Here is a 24,654-nt window from a genome sequence, read left to right as displayed (position 1 = left end):
ACAATCACTTTTTGGCACAACACCAAGCCATGGGTTGTTTTTTTTCTTTCTCTAACCCTCTCTCGCACTTCTTCCGCTTCACTCCGCATGCAAGCCTTGTGCTTTGCGCTGGGCAGAAGGGGGAGGGGCGGTAGTTACACACGCAGTAGCGCAGGAACAGAGTAGGAGGGAGAGAGAGAAAGAGAGCCAGGGAGAACAACGTCACATTAGAAAGGTATAGTAATCTAGTTGTGGATGATAAAGGATTCAGAAAGTTTATTCATGCAGGCCCATATGACAGAGAATGTGCATCTTCTTTTGGTTTTCATATTGTAATTCATATTTAATTGTGTTGTGGTTTGCAGTGTTTTGTGTTGTTTCACTTTAAATTTGTTTAAAAGGAAAAAGCTGAAAATTTAAATAGTTAAAAGTTGAAATGTGAATAGCTGGTTTTTGTATTATATGATTTATTCATTACATTTTATGTGGAGTGGGTAAATAAAAATATATTTACGGTGGCCCCTAGAGACAAAGCACGTACAAACTTCAAAACACGTAAAAACTCCAAAACATGTACAAAACACAACAGAGGTGCTCCAAGATGCTAGGCACAGTGTTGAGCTTTTGTTACCTAGTGGCTACACAAGCCAGCAAGTACCAACGACCTGATTTGGTAGTAACAGGTAAATGAACTTTTTTTTTTTTAATTATTTGAATATATATATATGAGTGCTTGTGTATAAATACACAAACCATACACATATGCTTTCAATTGTGTAATTTAAGTGATCTAGGTAGCTCTGTTTTGGAAGTTCAGTTAACTCTAGTAATGTGTTTTGGAGTTTGTACGTGCTTTTTGGAGTTTGTACGTGCTTTGTCTCTAGGGGCCACCACATATATTTATATATGAACATATATAAATAAAACCACTTTTTTTTACATTAGTAATTCCTTTTGTGCATAATTGTATATTATTGTTAATAATAAATTAATTAAAGCAACAAAACAACCTGAAGAGCCGGTTCGGAGCCGGAAGATCCGGTTCTTTTTAGTGAGCCAAAACAAAAGAGCCGGTTCTATAAAAAGAGCCGGAAATCCCATCACTACTGAGTGCAGTTTTGGCCGACGATATAAGTGATACTGCCCCCATAGCTTCCTGTAGTTTATTGCAGTTACAAAAACAAATTTTAAAAAACCCAAATATTAGTATATGACGCTTAACAATAAAATTCCGCATCGTTTAATTTTTATAGTCGATGTTATCGATTATGCTGACAAATCGTTGCAACTCTACTTTAAAGTAGTCCTGTAATAGTGTTTTGAAGACTCTTTGGAGACAGCGCTTAATTTCAGAAAGACATCCCTGATGCATGTTTTTAAACTAGAGAGCTTAGCCTAAATGAATCGTGGGATCCAAAGTGCTCTTATTTCCAATTAATTTTGTATCGTTATTTGTGGCAAATGAATCATTTACTTTGGGCCACACTACAACTGTTCCAATGAGTTTGAATTAACAGAACAGTGTTTTTCCACAGAAAAGAAATAAAATCCTATAAAGTTAGGAGAAGGACACTTTCTCTGTTTAATGTCCTCTCTCTTACCCTCCTTCCAGACCCCTAAGGAGTACGAGAGGGAGTATAGCAGAGAACTTCAGCAGAAAGGCGTGGAGGCAAGCAAGTTTCATGGTTTCGCTTACGATGGGATCTGGGTCATTGCCAAAACGTTGACGAGAGTGATGGAACTGCTGCGGATAAAACAACGGCAAAACATGTACCACAACTTCACCGTGGACGACCGTGAAGTAGGAAAAATGGTGCTGGACGTCATGAATGAAACCAACTTCTTTGGTGTTACGGTAAGTTAGGAAGCGGGCTGTTGTTTAGTTTGTGAATCTATAGCACATAGCAGTGATAGTCTGACATGTGTAGAGGTGAAATTGATTTCTTTTACTTGACTCACTTTCATATGGTGAAGCTAGCACCATCAGACAAACTGACAAACAGAAAGACACCGAAATTCAATGCACTGTGTGTAGGCAAAAAGTTCTCCCTAATACTGGTTAAGACCAGTGGACAAGTAGAAAGACTTTTATGTATAAAGTGCATGTACAGACAACATCCCAGTCCAAAAAAGACCAAAGGTTTCTGAAAGTTTTCAGTTTTTCTCAGTTGCTTTGGTAACTTTCACATAACATTCTTAAAGATATATTTCCCACTCAGCAAACCCTCCAAAACATTGAATTAATTTGTGAAAATTGCATTTTTGCATTAATAAATTAGTAATAGGAACCAAAATGGATAAACTGCTTTCATAAAGTGTAACTTTAATCAGAATCAGAATACTGATTCTGATTCTGATTAAAGTTACACTTTATAGGTGTTTCTCACATTACCTACATACGTATTGCTTGGCATATCTGATGTGATACATCAACTGGTCGTAAGGAAAGAAATGTGTATTCCCTGACAGGCTGGTGAGTGGTTTCTGCAGTTTGATGGTGAAATCATGTGCAAAGAGGGTGCTGCACCAGAAACTTCCTTTTGACTATTTTAGTAGCCAGCAGATCGTCATGGTCACCCATACTTTGCATGGAAAATGCCAACTTGTCTGACTACAAGCTAAGTGGTGATAAATCTCGAAAAGGTGCTACACAAACTGGAAATAAAGAATGTTCCCTTTCAAATTAAAAGCTGTGCTTCAGCACTGCAGCCAACACCTTTTAAAAGGTGTGACTTTTACTCTGCAGGCATATGACCTCTGTCTCCAGTTTGTGTCGCAATTTTCAGTTTCACTGCCGCTCAGAGAGGAGCTGATGAGTATTTGCAGACACGTCGGTGTCTTCAATGCAAACTGCAGATGGCTGTGAAAATCTGTTGGTGATCAAAGCAACCGAAACAAGGTTTTTGCCAGCCTGTTGGGGGATGCACATTTTTCCCTAACTACCTGACGTTGTTAGATGGTCGTGACTGGGGCTTAGGCAACTCATTTCTCAGTGATTGGCCTCAACTTCCAGCAACTACTCACCAACCGGTTAGGGAATACACATGTTTTCCTCGTGACTTTTGTTTACCAGCCGATTTCTAGGCTTTTATGATTCAATCCTTAATCACTACTCTACAATGTCACATCTTCAACTTGCCAGAGTGCCAGTGGACTCTGATACTTCTTTATAACAAACATATGTATATGTATGGCTACATTTGACAGAGTGATTTAATCAAAGTGAGTGTTGTATTTACTGTGTATTTGTTATTTTAAGAAATAGAGCATTTACATCTGCAAGCATTATTAGGAAACGAATACCTTTCCTCTAATGGTCACACAATACAGTAAACTAATTACAGCAACTGTATGTTACAATAAAAAAACAGTTATAGGAATGACTGATTGTTAGGGAAAATATTCTAAAACACTTCTTCAGTAAAGACTCAGAGAAGAGAAACACACAGAACTTCTTGCTAGCAAGGGCAGCCTCCAGACTGAGACTCGCACTAAGAAACTGCCCCGGTCTTTATTTATACTTCAGTGTGTGTGTGTGTGTGTGTGTGTGTGTGTGTGTGTGTGTGTGTGTGTGTGTGTGTGTGTGTGTGTGTGTGTGTTACTGCTGATCAAAGGGTCAAACATCCTTGGTCAGGAAGAGGGTAGCCTCCCCCTCACCCTAGATGGTTCACCCAGTGCTGGGTCGGGTGCTAAAAGACTGTGCTGCGGACCTGGCGGACGTCTTCACCTCTATATATAACACCTCGTTGTCCTGTTCACTGGTACCATCCTGTTTCAAAGCAGCAACCATCGTTCCCATCCCAAAACAGTCAAATGTCACATGTCTGAACGATTTCAGACCTGTGGCACTCACCCCCATTCCCGCCAAATGCCTGGAGAGACTGGTCATTAAACACATCAGAGCTGCTTTTCCACCATCCCTGGACTCGCACCAGTTTGTATATAGGGAGAACCGGTCAACCGAGGATGCGATCGCCACAGTGCTGCACACATTACTGAAGCACTTGGAACACAGGAACACCTATGCACGGCTCCTCTTTGTAGACTACAGCTCGGCTTTTAATACCATCCGGCCATACAAACTCCGTCCCAAACTCCACCAACTGGGACTTAACTCCTCTCTGTGCAACTGGATTGTGGACTTCCTCACTAACCGTAGACAGAGTGTCAGAGTGGGTAAGAACACCTCTTCCACCCTTGTGGTCAACACCGGTGCCCCTCAGGGGTGTGTTCTGAGCCCTCTGCTATACACTCTCTTCACCCATGACTGTATTTCCTCCTGCGCGTCCAATCTCATTGTTAAGTTTGCAGATGACACTACAGTGCTTGGACTTATATCCAACAATGATGAGACAAACTATAGGACAGAGGTGCAACAACTAGAGTCATGGTGCCACGACAATAACTTGGTCTTAAACACCAAAAAGACCAAGGAGATCATTGTAGATTTCCGGAAGAGGGGCCATAACAACCATCTGCCTCTCTTCATTGGCAGTGAGGCGGTGGAGAGGGTGAGCAGTTTTAAATTCTTGGGGGTAACTGTGACCGAGGACCTGTCCTGGGGCAACCATATCACCTCAGTTGTACGGAAGGCCCAACAGCGCCTCTACTACCTGAGGAGACTGCGGAGCGCACACATTCCCAGATCTCTGATGTTGAACTTCTACAACTGTGCCATCAGCAGCGTTCTGACGTATGGATTTCTAGTGTGGTTCCCCAGCTGCACCAAGGCCGATCAGCAAGCACTCCAGCGGGTGGTGAAAGAAGCTGGCAGAATTATTGGAACAAGTCTGCCAGAGATCAGTAATATCTTCCCCACTCGCTGTCTGAGGAGGGTGCACAGTATCCTGCGGGACCAACATCACCCTGCGCGCCACCTTTTCCATCTGCTGCCCTCAGGGAGAAGGTACAGGTCTATACAGGCCAGAACATCCAGACTGGCCAACAGCCTGTATCCACAGGCTGTGAGGCTCCTGAACTCTCTGCCCCCCTCTCACGGACAATAACCATATCCAACTTCTTAATAGCAATGAACTGGTCTGCATTGGTGCATCATATCTTTATTCTCTTCCCCCTCCTGCCCCCCCCCTCTTTCTTAAATAGATAACTATCATATCTGATATCATATCTCACAGTACAATAATATTGAATGGGTTGCATTGTTGTATTTTGTCATGTTTCTCAGGTCTTTGTCTGAATTTCTACGAACATTATTGCTAAGGATTGTCTTATTGCATTGGAGTCACACTGGGTTAAATATGTACACTTGGGTTTTAAGGGGTATTTATTATTTTCTTCTTTTTTTTGGGTTGTATGGAAGCCCCAAACGCAATTTCATTGTTCTTGACAATGACAATAAATAAATAAATACTAAATACTAAATATTTTTCAATAAATATTAATTTTAGCCTGCGACCTTGTTCTAGTTTTGAATTTTGGCCCACTGTGTATTTGAGTTTGACACCCCTGCTTTAGAGAGTCTTAGCTTACATGTGTGTTTATTTCATATTTTCAGTTGTTTCCCTCCACGGCTAAATAAACCGGTTTCAGTAATGCACTGATATACAAGAATGGACACAAGGGGCTTCTTTCAAAGAAAAAAACTCTGGTAGTATTTTATATATTATGCTTTGTATGTTGTTCAGTATTTTTCTATGCAAAACAAGAGGAACTTCAATACACAGCAGTATATTCACAGTTTAAACCAGATATTTACATACACTTTATGGAAAACACAAAAAATTTTTTTACTGTGCAACATCAATTTAGAGTAAACTTGTTTTGGATAAATAAATATTGAAATATCTTTTGAATTAGTTAAATGTCAGAATAAAGAGAGACAGAGCTGTCTATTTTTTATCACTTTCATCAAATTTAGGAGTACATGTACACTAAGTTTATTGTTAATTAATAAGAAAACTCCAGACGATTCCATTCTGACCTGAAGAAGCTTGTGATAGGTCAGTAGAGTCCATGTGAGTAAATTGGTGGCACAGCTGTGGATGCATATAAGGCAAAACACAGAGCCTGTTTCTTTGAAATGGGAAAATCAAGAGATGTCAACCAAAACACCAGGAAAAGAACTGTGGAGCTCCATAAGTGTGGCTCAATTTTGAATACAATTTGGTGCCATTTACAATTAAGAAATACAGATAGTTTCTCTCTTTACTCTTAAAGTTAACAAATATGTTTTTTATATTTATCAATCTAAAAAAATAAACATTTAGTCTGATTTGATGTTACAATTAAAAAAGTGTTTGTGTTTTGATCTGAAGAGTGTGTAATTATCTGGTTTCAACTGTATATTTGATGATTGTCAGCACAAAGAGGGAGAGAGAGGAGCAGAGAGGGAGAGAGAGGAGAATGAGGACAGAACAGAGATGAACAAGAACAGGGCCCTATTTCAGGAAGCCGGTTTAGAAAACTCAGAATGAAAAACGATACTCAGGGTTGAGTAACCCCGAACTGTCCAACTCGGAATATTCGGTTTCAGAAAGGCTGATAACAAGTAGTTCAGTCAACGCGGAGTTGCTTTAACCCCAAATTAAGCGCGCGCACGAGGATACATAAAGCCCTGATTAGTGGAGCACAGATTAAGCGAGTCACCATGGAGACGGAGGGAAAGAAGGCGCGGTCAATGTATTTTACAGCGTTTGAGGCCGAAATTCTGATGGCAGTATATGCCGATAACATGCAAATTTTGCAGAAAAAAAGTAACACAGCCTCAGCTGCAAAAGAAAGAGAGCATGCATGGCAAAACATAGCCGACAGAGTCAATGCGTGAGTGTTAATTTAAACATTGATCTAGGGATTTCCACCCATATAACACGTTATTTTATCATATGTTATTTTATTTGTTATTTTATACATTTTATTTTGTGATGTGATGTGAGCGCAGGTGCAACCCAACAAGCCCCAAACTCAACCGTTCTCCTGTCACCAGCACGTGAGCCTCAGCAAAGAAAACAAAAATGGAAGTAGTTCAGCAGCGTATTGTGCTGTAAAATCAACTTACTTCCAGACACATACACACACATAAACATTTGCGCGCTAATTTGTCACGAGATAATTTCAGCTACCTCTAAAACTGGTCGAAACATAGTTCCTTTTGCCAAACTTAAACCTAATTTGTCACGAGATAATTTCGGCTACCTCTAAAACTGGTCAAAACACAGTTCCTTTTGGCGAACTTAAACCTAATTTGTCACGAGATAATTTCAGCTACCTCTAAAACTGGTCAAAACACAGGTCTTTTGGCGAACTTAAACCCCCCTTTTTTTAATCACATTTCTTTAAACTTTTGCGGCCGTCTTATATACCAAAATAGTGTTTCTCACCCCTGACGTCCCACTGGTGATTCAGATCATTGGACTGAATCCCACCGCCGTGGACCAGATTATAACACCAGCCCAGACCCGAATTTAATGTCCTGGGGCTCTCTCCTTGTCCAAGAGGGCTGTGCACAGGCTTCGGTGCTGGCTCCCCACGGCGTCAGGAATCAGTGCTGGATCTTGGAACAGAGTCACAGATAACAATTCTGATATTTTCTGCTCCGGCTACGAAGGACCAAATAATGTTAGGGAAAATATTCTAAAACGCTTCTTCAGTAAAGACTCAGAGAAGAGAAACACACAGAGTTCTTGCTAGCAAGGGCAGCTCCCTACTGAGAGACTCGCACTAAGAAACTGCCCCGGTCTTTATTTATACTTCAGTGTGTGTGTGTGTGTGTGTGTGTGTGTGTGTGTGTGTGTGTGTGTTACTGCTGATCAAAGGGTCAAACATCCTTGGTCAGGAAGAGGGTAGCCTCCCCCTCACCCTAAATGGTTCACCCTAGATAACACGGTGAGGAAGTCCTGCAGTTAGGGCTGCTCAATTAATCGAATTTTAATCACGATTACGATCTGGGCTTTCAACGATCATTAAAAATGACTGAGCCGATTATTAGCCCCTCCCTCATTTATCCGCGACACCTTAAAGGCCGGTCCGTGAAAATATTGTCGGGCATAAACCGGTCCGTGGCACAAAAAAGGGTGGAGACCGCTGATTAAGAGGACCCGAGGGAAGCTCGGAAAGCTAAGCAGAAGTTATTTGGAGAGTGACTGCCGTTGGTTGAAAAGAGAGTTAAAAAAAAAAAAACTTCAGTGGTGTTGCACACTATTTTATATTATTTTTTTAAAGTCATTGTTAACCCTTTAAAGCCGGTCAGAGCAGCACGCTCCGTTTTGCGTAACTATTTTTAAATCCCTGTAGAACCTGAACCGTGTAAGCTAGCGCAATAATTTGTTTTGCATATGAAACCAGAGGAGTTGTACTTACATCTGATGCCATCAGCTTGTCCTCGGTCACGGTTTCGTTCCACATATAGCTTTGCAAAAATTGCATAAAAAGCGCTTGCAGGAACAAAAACATAATATTCCAGAAACACGCTTTGCCGTTCCTATCAGCTGTTCGTAACCCTTCCCACAGTAAAATGATGCACCTGCTGTTTTCTTTGCAAATTTGCATCATAGGATTGTTTTTTGTTTTTCCTGCAGTATATAAAAATTGCTGTATCTCCAAAATAAAACTATGAAGACACTCAAAATAAATTTCCTGTTGTTGTAAACTATTTTTTGCAACTTTATTGTATTTAAAGTTTTGAGGGATAAACCTCTTAAATTTCTCCAAGTAGAAATATATGTAAACAAAACAAAAGCGATTTTCAATTTTTTTTGTAGTTTATTGCACTTTTTTGCAATTTATGTAATTACTATGGACTTAATGCATACATATTATTAAAATATGGGCTATAACAGTTGTATTGATGTATAGCAACTTGAAATGCTCCCACAAATGGCACTACAGCATGTAAAAAAATAAAAATAAAAATAATATAAGCTCTGGTGGACTTGGTTCTATAGTAGGTCTTAAAGGGTTAAATAAATATCGTCAAATAATCGTGATCTCAATTTCAGTGAAAATAATCGTGATTATCATTTTTGCCATAATCGAGCAGCCCTACCTGCAGTTCATCTAAACAAAGAGCACTTAGACTAAAACAAACGTAACTACGTTAATCCTGCCATAAAACAATAAAACCAGGTACAAGCTCTCTCGTGCTCCCAGGACGTGGGGGTGCATTCCTGGGGTGCACCCCAAGCCTGTAGCCTGTTAGTGATCACACACAATTAATTATATGCCTCTAAGTATACATGGTTGAATATTTCCTAATACAAATAACTACATGCAGTATTCTACCATATGCAAACTTATATCACTAAAAGATTATACTGACTACTAAATACAATTTTCCATTGACACTGATCATCACTCTGTTTGGCCACAGATTCACTAGGTTGAGATTTGACTAGGTTCCTTCATATTTCCGACCTCTTATAACTTTGTTGTGCTCATGTTCTAAAAATGTGTTACGATATTGATACTTATAAGTTATACCTGTGAAGTAGGTAGAAGATAAGTAGATGGGCTGTTTGGCATGTGATGGCTTACACAATAAAATCATATTATTCTTTCTGATAGTATTAAAAACTTCAACTGTGACTGGAAAACTGAGCCAAACGTAGAAGTTATCATGCGCATAAACTGTGTGGAATGTCAGAGCAGCGCACAGAGGTAATACAACACTGCTATGATCGTTCTCCTTGTTTCTCCTAAAGTGATGTCATTTGGTGCTGCAGAAACACTCCACTGCATTCAGGATTGATCCTGGTGGCTATGCTAGCTGCAAGCAGCGTGTATACCGTATGTGTGTGCTCGGATGCGTGAGTGTGCTCGCGCTTGCTTCCTATTGAGCTGTTACATGATATCTCCTGTTCCCTTGTAAAGGCCACTCAATTATTAGAGGATGCCACACTGCTCTCAGCCTAGACAGCCGGTAGGCATGCAGGGCCTCACTCAGCAGCACATTACTCCTATTATATCATATTCATAACTAGGTTAAACTGCAACTGAGGATTAAAAAAGAATGGACTATGTTGGAAATTGCAGAGGTGCATTAGTTAGTAATTTTGCTCATAAACATCAATAAAGTCCAGATTAAAGATTCACAGGACAGTATAGTTGCTGAGAGAACGCTAAAGAAAGAAATAAAAGAAGAGAAAATAGCCTCAGTGAAATTCAGCACAGGCTCCTTATTATTGTGAGGCTCCTTTGTGACTGATGTCCCAGGGGGTATGTGTGTTGTAGGACTATATGCAATTTATTATTTCTCATCCCTCTGCTCTCATCTCTCTCAGTGCAGACCTAGTCCGGCCTGCTGATCAGGAGCAGGCTGACATTGAGGCTTTCCCGAGAGACTCAGGGAAGCAAAGCAAAGCGGGAATATCAATGGCCACGTAACATTTCACTCTCTTTTTATTCCAAGCACACGAACGAAGATGAGGTCCTGATGCTGTTTGAGTAGACTAGCAACCCTATCTCCCCATTCAAATGTATATCGATTTATATTGATCCTGCATGTACCTGTTCCCTGTGGAGCATCTACTTTACATTCTTTACTTTAGTAAATGTAATGATAAACATAAAAGGAGAAAATTGTAAAAGGAATTCAAATTTCTGAGTTTTTTTTCCTCTTAAAGTAGTAAAAGATGACAAATTTGAATTGAAATACAGGAACAAAGTTATTGTACATTACATCTAAATTCAGCATACTGTTTAAATATTCAATATTTAATAACTTTTGACTTAAGCGAGCCATCACGTCTGACTCTGTCAGTGAATCCTATGACCCCGAGAGTTAGAGTTTGCCATTACGAGGCAGCGATTTAGCAGCTATCTTTGTGAGGGTAGATACAATTAATCTACATGGTCTCATTTTGTTGATGTCCTTGCACATAGATGCTTCTTTTGCTGGTGAAATTAATTTTATAATACCAACAACAATCGCCGGAAGTTTACAACTGTGAGCGGGAATATTGTGCATATAGTAAACAGCGTAAAAAAAAAGTGGCTTTGCAGAATAATTAAACGCATCCGTCAACAATTATGGCTTTTCTTTTAACGGATTACATGAAATTAGATCAAAGTGCGCCCTGTATGCAGCACACACGTAGCGTATAGAAACCTCCACCCACACATGACAACGACTTAGGGAGGCAATTCTTCACTGCATGCTTCTTTTTATGTTATTTTCAAATTCTGATTTAAGAAGGAAGCAGCTGTTACACAACTCGCTCAATTTTGTTGTGAATTGCAGTGACTTGTGCCAGGTTTACAAAAAGAATTAATCCATGTGCAAGCACTGGTGAAAAGGCAAATTCTCCCTGTTTAAATTCTATGTATGCACGTGTGTGCTTGATCCTATAGGATAATACCTGGCTTGAGCCTTGTGTTTTTCCTGCTGTCACGATTCTGCGCTGTATGTACACACTCGTCTCGAGGGACTAAACTGTTCTGTGCGTGATCTCAGTCCTTCTGCTGAATCAGTAGCAGAGTCAACCACAGCAGCAGGAGAGTGATCATCGAAGGCTCCATAGTATTGATTTGGAGAAGACGGCTGACATTAGCTGGGAGAGACCTCCAGAGCATAGAGTGCAGATAGCTGCAAGAACCAAGGAATGATGGACACTGGAATTCATGTGGGAGGGAAGTCGCAGCAGATTGTGATTGGTGTGTGTGTGTGTGCATTCCCACCTCAAACCTCGAATTCTCACAGGATGTTACACCTGCAGCACACAGACTGACATCTCATTTGACCCCAGCACTCCTGTCACTGACAGTATTCTCACCTCAACAGACAAAGTGATACATGGCCGCCTCCACCATCTCACCTCAGAAAGACTTTTTTCACACACACATACATGTCTGGACACAGTGATTGCTCCATCAGCCACCACTGTGGCACAGCACTGAATTTCCTTTCAGTACTAGCCTAAAAATACCTGGCTGAGTCAATACAGTCTAGTGAGGTTGCCAAAACTTCATATTATCATGATACGTTGTAGAAAGACCCGAACAATAAGTTCATAATGCAGTCTTTATAGCGCAGACATTTACTGTATTACCAATTAAGATGATCAAAGTCTTTGTTCCTCTAAACATTTGGAATTCTCTGCATATTCTTGAGACATTGCATACACTTTAGAGGCGACAACTTGGGGGCTGTTAAAAACAACTACACACCATTTCACTGAGGTTTGTGATAGCTCCACTTTTGCTGATATGAAGGGCAATTATGGTGGTTATGCTAATGTTGAGTGAGAGCATGTGCAGCATGCAGCTACTCTAGAAACCTGGATGCATACACTTAGAGTCATTATGGGTTCAAGTCAAGTTCCCCTGTTTTCAACTCACATTGTCTGACCCTGTTTACACACCACAGTTATCTCAGTGTAATGCCTAATGAGCTGAACTGCATTACGCTGTACGATCCTCCTTAGGCTTCAGAAATAATTGCGTAGCATATTGTAGAAAAGTGCTGTGTGTGACAAAAGGAACTTGTTAGCCTTGACAAGTCAGATTGACACTGTGGTGTAAAATTAGCAGAGGATCTGTTTTACATTGCCAAGGTAAAAGTAGCGCTGGAGACGGTGTCCCAGGAGTATCTCAGACATGCATGCGTTATCGGGTGGGCACATGCATGCACATAGGCATGATGTGGCATCATTTTAAGTGCATACACATAGACATGCATGGATGTGCATACACACTCCTGCAAACATCAAAGATGCCACACAAAGACTCGGATTCAAACAGAGGGGTGGGATCTTGCACAGCTACTTCAAAGCTTTCCATCTTTTTGAGGCAAAATTGGCTCAGGCTTCCGTCCCCCACATTCCCCTCAGCTCTTTTTTAAATCTATCTATCTATCTATCTATCTATCTATCTATCTATCTATCTATCTATCTATCTATCTATCTATCTATCTATCTATCTATCTATCTATCTATCTATCTATCTATCTATCTATCTATCTATCTACCTACCTACCTACCTACCTACCTACCTACCTACCTACCTACCTACCTACCTACCTACCTACCTACCTACCTACCTACCTACCTACCTACCCAGTTAAATGCGTAATTAAGGACCTCTGTAAGCAGATGGTGGGCTGAATTAATTGAACAGTGTTGATGCATCAAGAGGGAGACAGAGATAAAGAAAGGATGGAGTGGGAAGAAGAATATAGAAGAAGAAAAAAGGGAAAATAAGGTGGAAGTCACAAAGACACAATTGGTTTGAATATGTCTTATGATACTGCCAAAAGTTGAATTTTGCTCCATCCTGTCTAAATTTGCCAGACACTCCCTGGCCTGAAACTGCTTATTTTATTCCTTTGAAGATGAAATCAGAAAGTTTCCATTGTTATTTTTAGCTATTGTCAGGTGGTTGTTCGACCAGTAAAAGCACACCTTGACAAAAATGCATTTCGGTCACGAACAGCTACAACAGCTTTTTTTTTCTTAGCCACAGATGAGATGCACTTAAAGAATCGTTTTTTAAACTGCTCTCTGAGCTCAGATTTGCACCACTGCTAAGTGAGTAAACACAGTTAAATCATTCTGCTGTGCTGACCCAATCTCGTTCCAAAGATATTAGTAAATGAATTGGCTGAAGGATAATTTTGTTTACTTCTATAAACAGATCAATTTTGGCCAGTTCTAATCAAATGAGATGCAGAGTGCAGGAGCCGAGACTTTTCCTGTCAACACTCCAGTATCAGGAAAGCACTGTGCATAAATTTAGTTGAAGTAAGCTTCTATTTTTTTCCCTTTTTTTTACTGCTTAGTTCAATTTATACCTTAGGCTGCAAGATCTTCATCAGCGGAGTATGTTTTAACAATTTAAAATGGTTATGGAATGATTTGAGTTAAATTACAGTTTTTCTCAGTCGCTTTGGTGCATTTCTCACAACAGAATTGAACTCTCCACCACTACTAAGGCACTTCTCAAAACAATTAGTGCAAACTGCAAAACATGGTGGATAACTTGCAAAAGTGAGTCACTCCATCAAAAAGAAAAGTCAGGTGTCCAAAATAAGTTGTCAATGCATCAACAACAAATCCCTTGAGCAAAACAGATAATACATTCATCAAAAGCAAGTACTTATATCAATCAAAGTGTCAGGGCTGTCACAATTACAAGTCATTACACCAGCACCTTTGGTCACAAAATCAAATGGTTTGAACATGTTCTCATTGTGACGGATTTCTTTGTAGGTGCTTCCCAATGACATGTCAAGTCTGGACAGCATGCATGGCATGTTGAAAACCATAAATTGTAAAGGAAAATCAAGACACTCCATATGCACTCTTGATAATATTTAATTGAAACTGTTCACAGCATTGTGCAAACTGGGGAAATACAGTAAATCAAACATTTTACAGCAAACATAAACTCACTTAGACAGTAAACCTCACTCCAGTGGTTATGAAACAAAAAAACAAAACTGAAAAACAGACACTGCTGCATATCAATCATTGATATCTAGACGCTCCCGTCTGTCTGCCCACATATTTGCATCAACATCACAGCGAATGTCAGCTCTATCGATGCATCGGGGAAAGTATCTTCTGGAGTGTCAACTCCACTCTCTGCAGGACTCTGCTGTGATGTCATCACAAGCTGCATCCATAGCTGCTAGCAGGGTCATTTGGGTATGTGGATGCCTGTCATATACCTTCCACCTCCAGAAAGAGAAAAACTCCTCAATTGGATTTAGGAATGGAGTGTAAGGAGGAAGAAACTCCATAAGTATCCTGTCGTGTGCTGCAAACCACTGCCCGACTACAGCAGAGTGATGGAAGCTAACATTATCCCAAACCACTACATACATTGTCCGATTGTCACCAGGATCATCCCTTTCATTTTGTGGGATTAGGTCCCTATAAAGAGCGTCCAGAAAAGCCAACCGGTGTTGTGTATTGTATGCACCAATACGAGGAATATGGGTGTGAACGCCATTTTCTGAGATTGCTGCACACATTGAAATATTTCCTCCTCGTTGGCCTGGGACATCAATGGTGGCTATTTCTCCAATGTGATTTCGTTCACGCCTTTTGCAAGATTGAATCCCGCTTCGTCAAGATATACAAACGTGTGCAGGGGTTTCATGGAAACTCCTTAAAAATAGGGTTTTCAAAATGGGTGTACAAAGTGTTTGACAAGATGTTCAACAATTTTGAGTGCACTGACACAAGCAATGAAATGAAGACTATTAGTTGTGAGGACAATGACTATTCAGCCGGTACAAGTATGAATAATTGTGACATTCATGATAAAAGAAAGGAGATAGTGATGAATAGGAAGTCAAACGTGACCATTCTTTAGATATTTGTACTCACTCAACTGCTTCATGTCCAAAGGCATTTGCCTTTGGACGCAGTGAACGTGAAACCGCCACAGGGTTGTGCCAAAACGACTACATGTTGTGGTGGTTGAACTAACTGTTGTGCAATGTTTAATTCTGTTGTGAGAAATGCACCAAAGCGACTGAGAAAAACTGTAATGATGTTATATTCTTCTTCTTGTGTTTCCTTTTTTTTCCAGGGCCAAGTCATGTTTCGTAATGGAGAGAGAATGGGCACAATAAAATTCAACCAGTTTCAAGGTATGTGTGATATCACCACCTGTCTCTTTTTTTGTTTTGTTTTTTTACTATAAATTAGGCTCCTGGAGTGTGTGGAGCCTATCATAGCTGACACAGGCCAAAAGGGAAGAGTACACTTTGGAAAGGGGACCTGTCACAGGGCCACATAGAGAGGGAGAACGAGAGACAAAAACACACTGTCACATCCACTCATACAGCCAATTTAGAAATGCACGTATATTTTTTCGACTAGAGGAAACTTATGCAAGCAGGTTGAGAGCCTGCAAACTCCACACAGAAAAGAGCCCAGGCTGACCAGGATGTTGACAAAAGTAGCCTTCTTGGTGTGAAGCAGTGAGGGTGGCTCGGTATACGGGTTGTACGGAAGCCCCAAATGCAATTTCATTGTTCTCTGACAATGACAATAAATAAATAAATAAATACTAAATAAATGCAAGTGGCCCACTTTTTGCTGCTTTTGTGGTTCCATCGCTCGATTCCCTCCACAGGCATGGATGTGTTGGTGACAGAGAAGAAAACACTTTTAGAACCTTATTTCAACGCTACTAGCATAGCAATTAAGTATTTAATCATTTAAAATTTCACAACACAATATGTGTTATATGAGAAAAATACAGAACAAATTGATTTATATTTAACGCTCACTACATTTCCTGTGTCACACCCTCCTGTAGCCATCCACACTTATTCGTAACATGACTCCAGACTCTAGAAGTATATTGCTATCATTTGTTGAATGCGAATTACTCACATCTCTGTTCAATAAGAACTGAAGTTGTTTTGCTGTATTATCACAGCCATCTGGTTCCAATTAAAAGGCTGCCATTGTTCATACCATTGTCTATAGCTGCAGCAGACACCTATTCAGAAGAAAGAGAGGCTGAGAATATTTCCACGTTGGAAGTTAGATGCTTTGTTCACATATTTCTATTATTTTTCTGGAGAGAAAAATTTGCTGTAAGAACTGTTTTCCACAAAAATAGGCATGAATTGTTTAGAACATTTGTATTTCTGGTGTGGAAAGCTTCCACAGGACTATCTGTGTGGTCACATAAGACACATAAGATGAACAATAAATTGCAAAACCTTTAACTATGGCCTTTACTCCTCTGGTATTATAGGATTTGTGCACGGACATGTATATGAGAAGCATGCCTCGGTAGTCTTTGTCCTCATATGGCATCATCCTGAGGTTGTTTTGAGCCAATGGGGCCTGCTGAGTGGGAGAATAACCCAGAGATTGCATCTTGGTGCAGGGGATCCCCAGCTCCCAGGCTTCCCAGACTATATGTAGCACACTGCATGGCGCTGTTCAGTCCTCTCTGCCTCACCATCTTATCTTCCTGACTGCAGAGGGGCTTGATCCCTCTGGCGGTTTGCATCACACTCCTTGTGTGTGTGTGTTTCTATCCCTGACAGCAGAAGAAATATAAAAGGCAGTATATGAATGCACTTTCTGGTTTGTGTGCCTTTGTTGGTGATTGAGCGCAGACAGCTGTCCTAAAAAAGTGTATAGTTAGTATGCAATAGAGATGGTACGATACCACTTTTTTAAGTCCAATACCGATATCATAAATTTGGATATCGGCCGATACCGATATAAATCCGATATAGTGTGTTTTTTAATCAATAAAACGGTTTTTTTTAAATATCTTGCTGCATTTTGTATAAGTTCATACTAAAGTTTAAATAAACAACAACACTAAAGCTATTCTGCTATACCTGTATGCAAAAAATACACTGCACCCAAAATATTTCATAGTTCAGCAACACTGATCAATCTAATAAACTTAAACCTAGTCTATCCTCCCTATTCTGGTATTTTAAAGTGTACTTAGCAGAAATATTAAGCAACCAAACTAATAGGGTTGCAAACTCTCAGCAAAAAAAATAGGGAACCACCCCCCACCCTCCACCTCATGAAGCTTAATCGACGTAATCAACTTTAATTTGATGCAGTGTGAAAAAAAATGCACAGAAATAAATTATTTTTCAAGAATAATTAAATGGATTCAACATCTTTCTTCAACAGAATTGCAGACTGCACAGATGGTACCTTCCCAAAGGAAAAAGTACTATAGCTTACTAGGATATATTAGACTTAATAGTTACTATATACAGTAATGGACTTCTATACATTTTACATCAGATTAAAACTTTGGGTGTAAGATTCAGGTAATTATTTATTAAAAGCTAGACATTTTAAATGAGAATAAGAAAGAAAAGTATGTCTTTGTGCCCCATTTTCCCCGTTCATGCCTTATCGGCCCCCCTGGCTAAACTTTTCTAGATCCGCCCCTGCACAGTTACCAGCTGTCAGCTACGTAGAAAAAGATCCTGGTGTAGAAAGTAATATTAAATAAATTCTAACAACAGCTTATCAAGCTTAAACGTGCTGCTGTTGTTCAGCCGCTGGTTTCCTCTTTCTGGTGCAACGTGGGCCAAAAACAAAGAAGAGAGACGGACTCGCGACAGAAAAGCCGATCAGCTGATCATTGATCAGTTTAACATTTGAAGTAGCAGCAGGAGAGGGAGGGAGAGAGAGAGGCAGTCGCTCCATGTATCGGTTGTTAAGCTTAACGCTGGAATGCTTTACAAACATTCAGAGATGAACTTACACACTTGCTTTACTTCTCTCTGGGATAACTTTCTCGGAGATGAAATGCCGGTTTGGTAGCAAGGCTACAAATACACACAACCGTTCTATCACGTGAGCACACTGCTCCAACGTGCTACGGTTATGAGGCGAGTTACGCCGTGTCGCAAGTTTTGTGAGGTGCTTTTTTGATATTTAATGGATCGGATTACATTTTTTTTATTTCTCTCCGATATCCGATCCAGTAATTTACATCAGTATCGGACTGATACTGATACGTAATATCGGATCGGTCCATCTCTAGTATCTTATAGGAAAAACTGCAGGAAAGTGTTATGTGCAAGTGCCCTATACCTGGGTTTAATTGGGTCTGAAAGTAACAAAGCAGTTTTTGTGATATTGACCACACTGCTTTGGGAGCTGCATGCAAGGAATCAAACTGATTCAAAATCATAGTAACTAGGAGTCAGCCTTTTATACACCTATAAATTCACTTAGCACAGCAAAATTCACTTAAATCATCAAACAATTATAAATAAGGATTAAATAAATACATCTAATAAAACTAACACAAAGAAAGTGTTTTTAAATGAACAGAAGATTCGTCTAACCATTTGGGGCATCACAGCTTACTTGGAAAAAAACTCGAATAGTGTTAAAAATATCCCTTGAAAAAGCAGTGGTGGTATATGATAATACAGCCTGTGACTTATGAACTAATTTCCCCAACATTTACGATGTAATTTATCTGAATTTGGAGTTGAGAAACAATTGATGCTGCATTTTTATGAGGAGAGTGTTTACCCTCCTTGTACAGCAGATTCCCAGTAATATTAGGATCCTCTGTAATACAGTCCATACCCCTAACAGTAATGTGTAATTACAATGTAAAAAGTGTGTGTGTGTGTGTGTGTGTGTGTGTGTGTGTGTGTGTGTGTGTGTGTGTGTGTGTGTGTGTGTGTGTGTGTGTGTGTGTTTTGGTGGGTGGGAGAGTGAAGAAGCAAGGTGAACTCATTACTAAAAAAAAGTACACACAGTATAATTTTTGTCTTCTTTCTTTTAAAGGTACAGTGTGTAAAATCTCACCACTAAATGTCAGTAGATTGCAGATCGCAGTCAGTTCAGTTTGCTTACTGCTCCATAATTCAAGAGAGTAATCCTCGCTGCGGTGACCGCCGACAAACAAAATATTTAAGGATCAAAGTTTTCTGAGTTATAAACTGTAACTTTCTCTTATGAAAACGGTAGTTATGAATTGGATTGTTAGGAAGTGAAATCTGTTTTCGGTCACAAAAAGGAACCTTTCTAATGGTACCAGTAAGGCTGGTAAAATGAATTATAGTATTATGCCTGTGATTATGCTTTTGTCATCCAAAAGAGAAACTTTTTTTGTCTCTTTCATTTGCATTTTTGCTTCTTTGGTGAAGATAAATGTAGGTATGATCCTTCATATCTTGTGCAAGAGTTTAAATAACATAGCAGTACAGTAAAACCCCAAACCACAATGACAAATAGCAACATTAAAAATACAGGACTGGCAACATATTTCTATGCATATTCAAAATTTCTGATATGCAGAATTCCTAACCCCTTCTGTGTTTATCTATCACCCTTGTTCCTCACCTTGTTTTCCGTGTCTCTCCCGCTTTCCTCCATCAAGTCATTTCCTTATATTCGCATCTCTCACTATCTTCTCTTGGTCTTATGATACTGTATTTCCTCCACCCCTCTTAACCTTCACCAATCACCTCTTCCTCACTTGTCAGGGTTCGTAACTGTGTTACCCTTTTGTCACACCAGGCATGCAGGGACAGCCCCAGCTTGAATATTTCAAAAGGGAGCAATCCCCAACATGACCCTATCATCTGTTTTCTCCTCTGATCCTCCATTTTCCCCTGTCAGGCTTTCTTAGTCAGGGGCCTCGACGGCTTTTATTCCCACTCTCTCATGGGAATAAGAGATCCCTCTCTACTAGAGGTCTTGATCTCAGTTGCTGTACTTCTGAGTACAGATTTTGAATCAACACACTTACATGCATGGTAGATAAGGAACCATTATTTTCTTTTTCTGTAGAAAATGTCACACATATATATATATATATATATGTGTGTGTAAGTTTTCTGCACTATACTAGAGGGACTGTTCTTCAAAACATATTCCCTCATTTGGTGGTTTGAAAAGTGAAGTCTAACATGTTGCTCCAAAGTCTCCCACATGTGTTTAAATCTCGATCTGACTGCGAGGTCATAGAGTATGATTCACATCATTTATTCATTCTTACCCCACTTTTTAGTGACCTCTCCAGCGCTTTGGATCAAAACATTCATCCTTACAGCGAACCAGGATAGAAATGTTTCGTTACAGGATAAAAGTGATCACTTGGAAAAACTTTGTATTGAATTGGCGACAAATGGATTTAAACAAAACCAGAAAATGTCCCCCACAACAGAGCCACCATATCATATCAGTGTAAGGGGATGCATTTGGATTTCTGAATTTCTTGCTTTTCCATCATGTCTTGCGGGAATTTAGAATAAGAACAACCTGCTACTGTCAGCGTACCTCCAGGTAATAGTGTTTTAGCATAACTTTCAACTAAAATAGCTCTTAAGACTACTGTATCACCAGTGTTTTGAAGGAATCAGGAATTTTCTATTTTTTTCTGTTTGAATTTAACAGATCAGACATGACAAAAATACAGTTAACATGATTAAAGGCAGTCTAAAGTGAAGCTCATACAAAAACAAGCCCAAACAACCTTGATTACATTTACAAACACTGCTACAAAAATGGGTCAGACTGTGTTAATAAAAAGCGGTCTGATCCTTGGTAATCAGCAGAGAGAGTTATAGTAAAAGAGTACCGGCAATTTCCATTTTGTAATTTTCAAACCAGCATGAGGATCGTCTGTGATTATGATGCTGGTGCATCAGTGGGGGGGAAAGTATTTTTCATAATGCTAAACTGAACATTTTTTAAGGGTAAGTTTCAGAAAGGCTTTTTAAAAAATCATGTTATCATGCCAGTTATATCTTGGACCTTCAGGCAATAGATTCCAGCAGAGAGGCCCTGACTCGAAAATGCTTTAAATTTGTCCAGCCTTTAAACCTTTAATGCTAATTGCCAGCTCGTTATTGATTCTTGGACTCTAGTTGAACTTCTTTACATAATTCACAGTTCATAATAATCTTTATTTATTTCTAGGTGCGACCCCTCAGTTCATTCATTGTCTGAAACAAGCTGTTTTATCTCTTCTCCATTAAAACCAGCTGTCTTCAGATTGGCTGCTCTTTGCAAACAGAAGGTTTAAACCTCAGGTGGGCGGGGCTTCTGCATTTACTAGTTAAAGGGAGGACTCTTAGGCACATTTAGGTACTGATCTTTGGCACTGATACTTGGTATTGTACTAAGAAATTAACTCACTAAATAATAAACTTGCTTATTCTTAAGCAATTATATTCTTCTTAACTCATATTTCAAAGAATCCTAGGAGAGATAATCCCCTTGTTATTATGGTCCATATCATTCTTATACCAGAGATCTCACACCACAAGTACACAAGCTATTTGTTTTTCTTTTGAGCACTGTTGGTCATGAATGGAGTGTCTGTACAGACCGCCTTCAGCAGGTTCTCCTGCAAATCTTTAGTGATTCAGTTTCTACTCATCTCTTGTTTTCTAACATCTAGAATTTTTCTTTCTTTCACATCCATGAAAACCTGCTCCCTGAATTTGAACTGATTTTGCCAGCTGGTGTCTCCTGGAACTTGAAGTGTCTTGGTAGTCCCACTTTAAACCATTGCCTTTTTTGTGTAATAAAAAGAGTCCTCGTCAGCTTTTGAGACACCTTGAACACCTGTAACACTGAATGCTGGATGACTGTTTAAGTTTAAGTGCTTTCTTATGGATTTCTTCAAAGTTAAATTGTAACAATTTGTTATTCTAACATACTCCAAGGTAATTAGAACAATTATACTCAGGAGATGGACGGTAATGATATGGCTGTAATGGGGAAAAAAGCATAAAAATGAAAGAATATTAACTATGCAGGTGTTAATAATTTTGATTTTCATTTTCATTTTTATTATTATCGAACTTCTACATTTTAATGACATTTTTACTGACTTTTCAATTGTGTTATGTTGACTAATCAAACAAAAGACAATTAAATGTCAGGCCACAGACTGAGCGACAGGTTGAATTTAACATCCTGCTGCAGCCATCCGTATTCCTCTGGGGACAGAATGCTGTGATAGCATTGCAGCCTTTGAAAGGAGGAATGCTGATATATAGTCCCTTCTGCTGTTTAGGACGCAGTCAAGAGAAATTAGTCAGTGGCCCTGAGTCACTGTGAGAGGGTTGAGAAATGCAAATCTTATTGCCTAAGCACATTTACTGCACTGTAAAATTGTCAAATAGTCATTTTCAACAATCGCTGATGGGTTGATGGGAAAACTTCAGGTCACTTGAGGTCATTTAGAGAGAAAAAAGAGCCCTGTGATGCTGCAGTAGGTGATGTTTGTCATTTTCCATTCAAGGGCATTGCTGCGGAAGAGTTCAGTGGGCCTGCAAAAGAGTGATAGCAGCGAGGATCAGAGAGATTTGACATCTGCAGCACGAGAAATTGCGGGTTGTTTGTAGTACTTACAAAGAAAAAAAAAGATCTGGATAATCTGTCCCCTCTCTCTGTCCCCCTTGTGTAATCTGAGTAATCTTTATGAGTGAGTACCCAGGTCTGTCTGACAAGGTTACGCTTCCTCCTGTATTACACCTGAGAGACTCATCGTTGCTTCTAAAAGAAAAAACTGTAAACTCTGAAATAGCTTTGTTTGAGCACAGCTCCGGAGAGGCTGATGGTGTTTATGGGGTGGGGTTACTGCAGTTTGCTATCCCCTGAATGTAATCAGAAAACACTACAGCAACCTGATAGTGTAATAAAAAAAAATATAATTATTGTTTGCTCTAAAATAAGTAAGAGATAGACGTAACTACCCTTTGAAGTATGCTTTTTGCTGCATTTGTCAGGTTTTTATTTCTTTGTTTGCTGACTGGATTCTACAGTATCTGCTTTCCGTTAAACTCCTGGTTTCACTGACGTATAATACACAAGGAATTAAAACTATATAAAACAATAAGATCACTTTCTGGCCATTTTAGGGTGAAAATGAAAGCTGCCGTTTGAGAATTTTAAATGTAGGTAATCATGCTGAGTGTCTTAAAATTTAGTGTTATGGATATTTTGTTAAATCACTAATGGCCCTTGGAAAATCTTGGGGCTTAAAGCTCTCTTTGAGGTTGTATTACTGTGTGTAGCGATAGAGCTTAAAGCTGGGTTATTCACTATGTCAGATTAATGTGTGAATTTTATTTGTTCCTCTATCTCATTTTCTCCAAATGTGAAACACTTGGTCCAACATTTTATAAACCCAGCATGGTGCTTCTTATAATTAAAGAACCCATCCAGACGTCTGCAAAGATCTATAAAATATCCTACTTGCACTAATAATTTGTCTCTTTTTTTGTTCATAAATGAGTCCGATTTAAAAAATGAAATGTCGTCCTACCTCTGTAGATGAATGAAAACTGATATGTGTCACTGCATTCAGCTAACTTTAGCTACTGGATTCTCAGTGTATGTAAAAAGCAAGATTCAAGTTTCCATATCAGACTTCACTGAAGTTGTCTGTTGAAGCAGGCCTTCCACACTACTGCTTCTTCTTTCAGGCACAATAAATCAAAGACACGGAGACATGACTCTCAAAGAATGCTGAATTGAAAAGTGTGTCTGCAGCAGCAAAGGCATGCAGTTTTTATGTTCTGCTGACCATTGAAATTACAGTGACTTTAACTAATGCTCCACAATAACTGCCCAAAAAAGTGGCATTTCACATTGGTGCCAAGTTTCCGGAACTGAAGAATAAATCATTTGGCACAGTAAAGGTCAAACATCAAACAAAAGTAAAACTCACCAAAACACAGTTCTGATGGATTTTAACATGACTACCTGAATGATTACACATTAATTGATCTAACCAATTAAGATAAGATAAGATAAGATAGAACTTTATTAATCCCTCAGGTGGGTTCCTCTGGGAAATTCGACTTCCAAAAAAAGCACAGCAACGACCAAAGTTACAGTTACAGAACTGTTATATATATATATACACACACACACACACACACACACACACACACACACACACACACACACACACATATATAAATACAGAGACAAATATAAATAAAATATACAAAGGGGATAAATAGAATAAATAGGAATAAAAAATAAAAATACAAGTGAATTGCACATTTCAAGTATTGAGTCTATTGCACTGTTGACTATTTACAAAAAGTATTGCACAAGGTATTGTACAGTGAGGTGCAGAGGCACTACAGCTTAGTTGTTCCCCCCTCCTTTGTCCTCCTGTTTCCCCTCCCTCTCCCCTCCAGAGAGGAGTTAAACAGTCTGATGGCGTGTGGGACAAAGGAGTTAATGTCATACTAACAATATGTCTGGAGGGATGGTGATG

The 24,654-nt window shown here is 39.4% G+C and overlaps 1 protein-coding gene across 1 annotated transcript in view; it reads left to right on the top strand.

Moving 5' to 3' along the window:
- gabbr2 (gamma-aminobutyric acid (GABA) B receptor, 2) overlaps positions 1–24,654 on the top strand; it is a 208,815-nt gene that overhangs the window by 121,545 nt on the left and 62,616 nt on the right. Inside the window, exons 7-8 of the mRNA XM_080862287.1 lie at positions 1,592–1,834; positions 15,469–15,529. Coding sequence (XP_080718413.1) covers positions 1,592–1,834; positions 15,469–15,529 — 304 coding nt within the window. The remainder of the gene's footprint in view (positions 1–1,591; positions 1,835–15,468; positions 15,530–24,654) is intronic.

Source organism: Rhamphochromis sp. 'chilingali' (genome assembly GCF_963969265.1).
Source record: "Rhamphochromis sp. 'chilingali' genome assembly, chromosome: 17".
Lineage (NCBI taxonomy): Eukaryota > Metazoa > Chordata > Actinopteri > Cichliformes > Cichlidae > Rhamphochromis > Rhamphochromis sp. 'chilingali'.
This window is presented reverse-complemented; position numbering and strand designations above follow the sequence as displayed.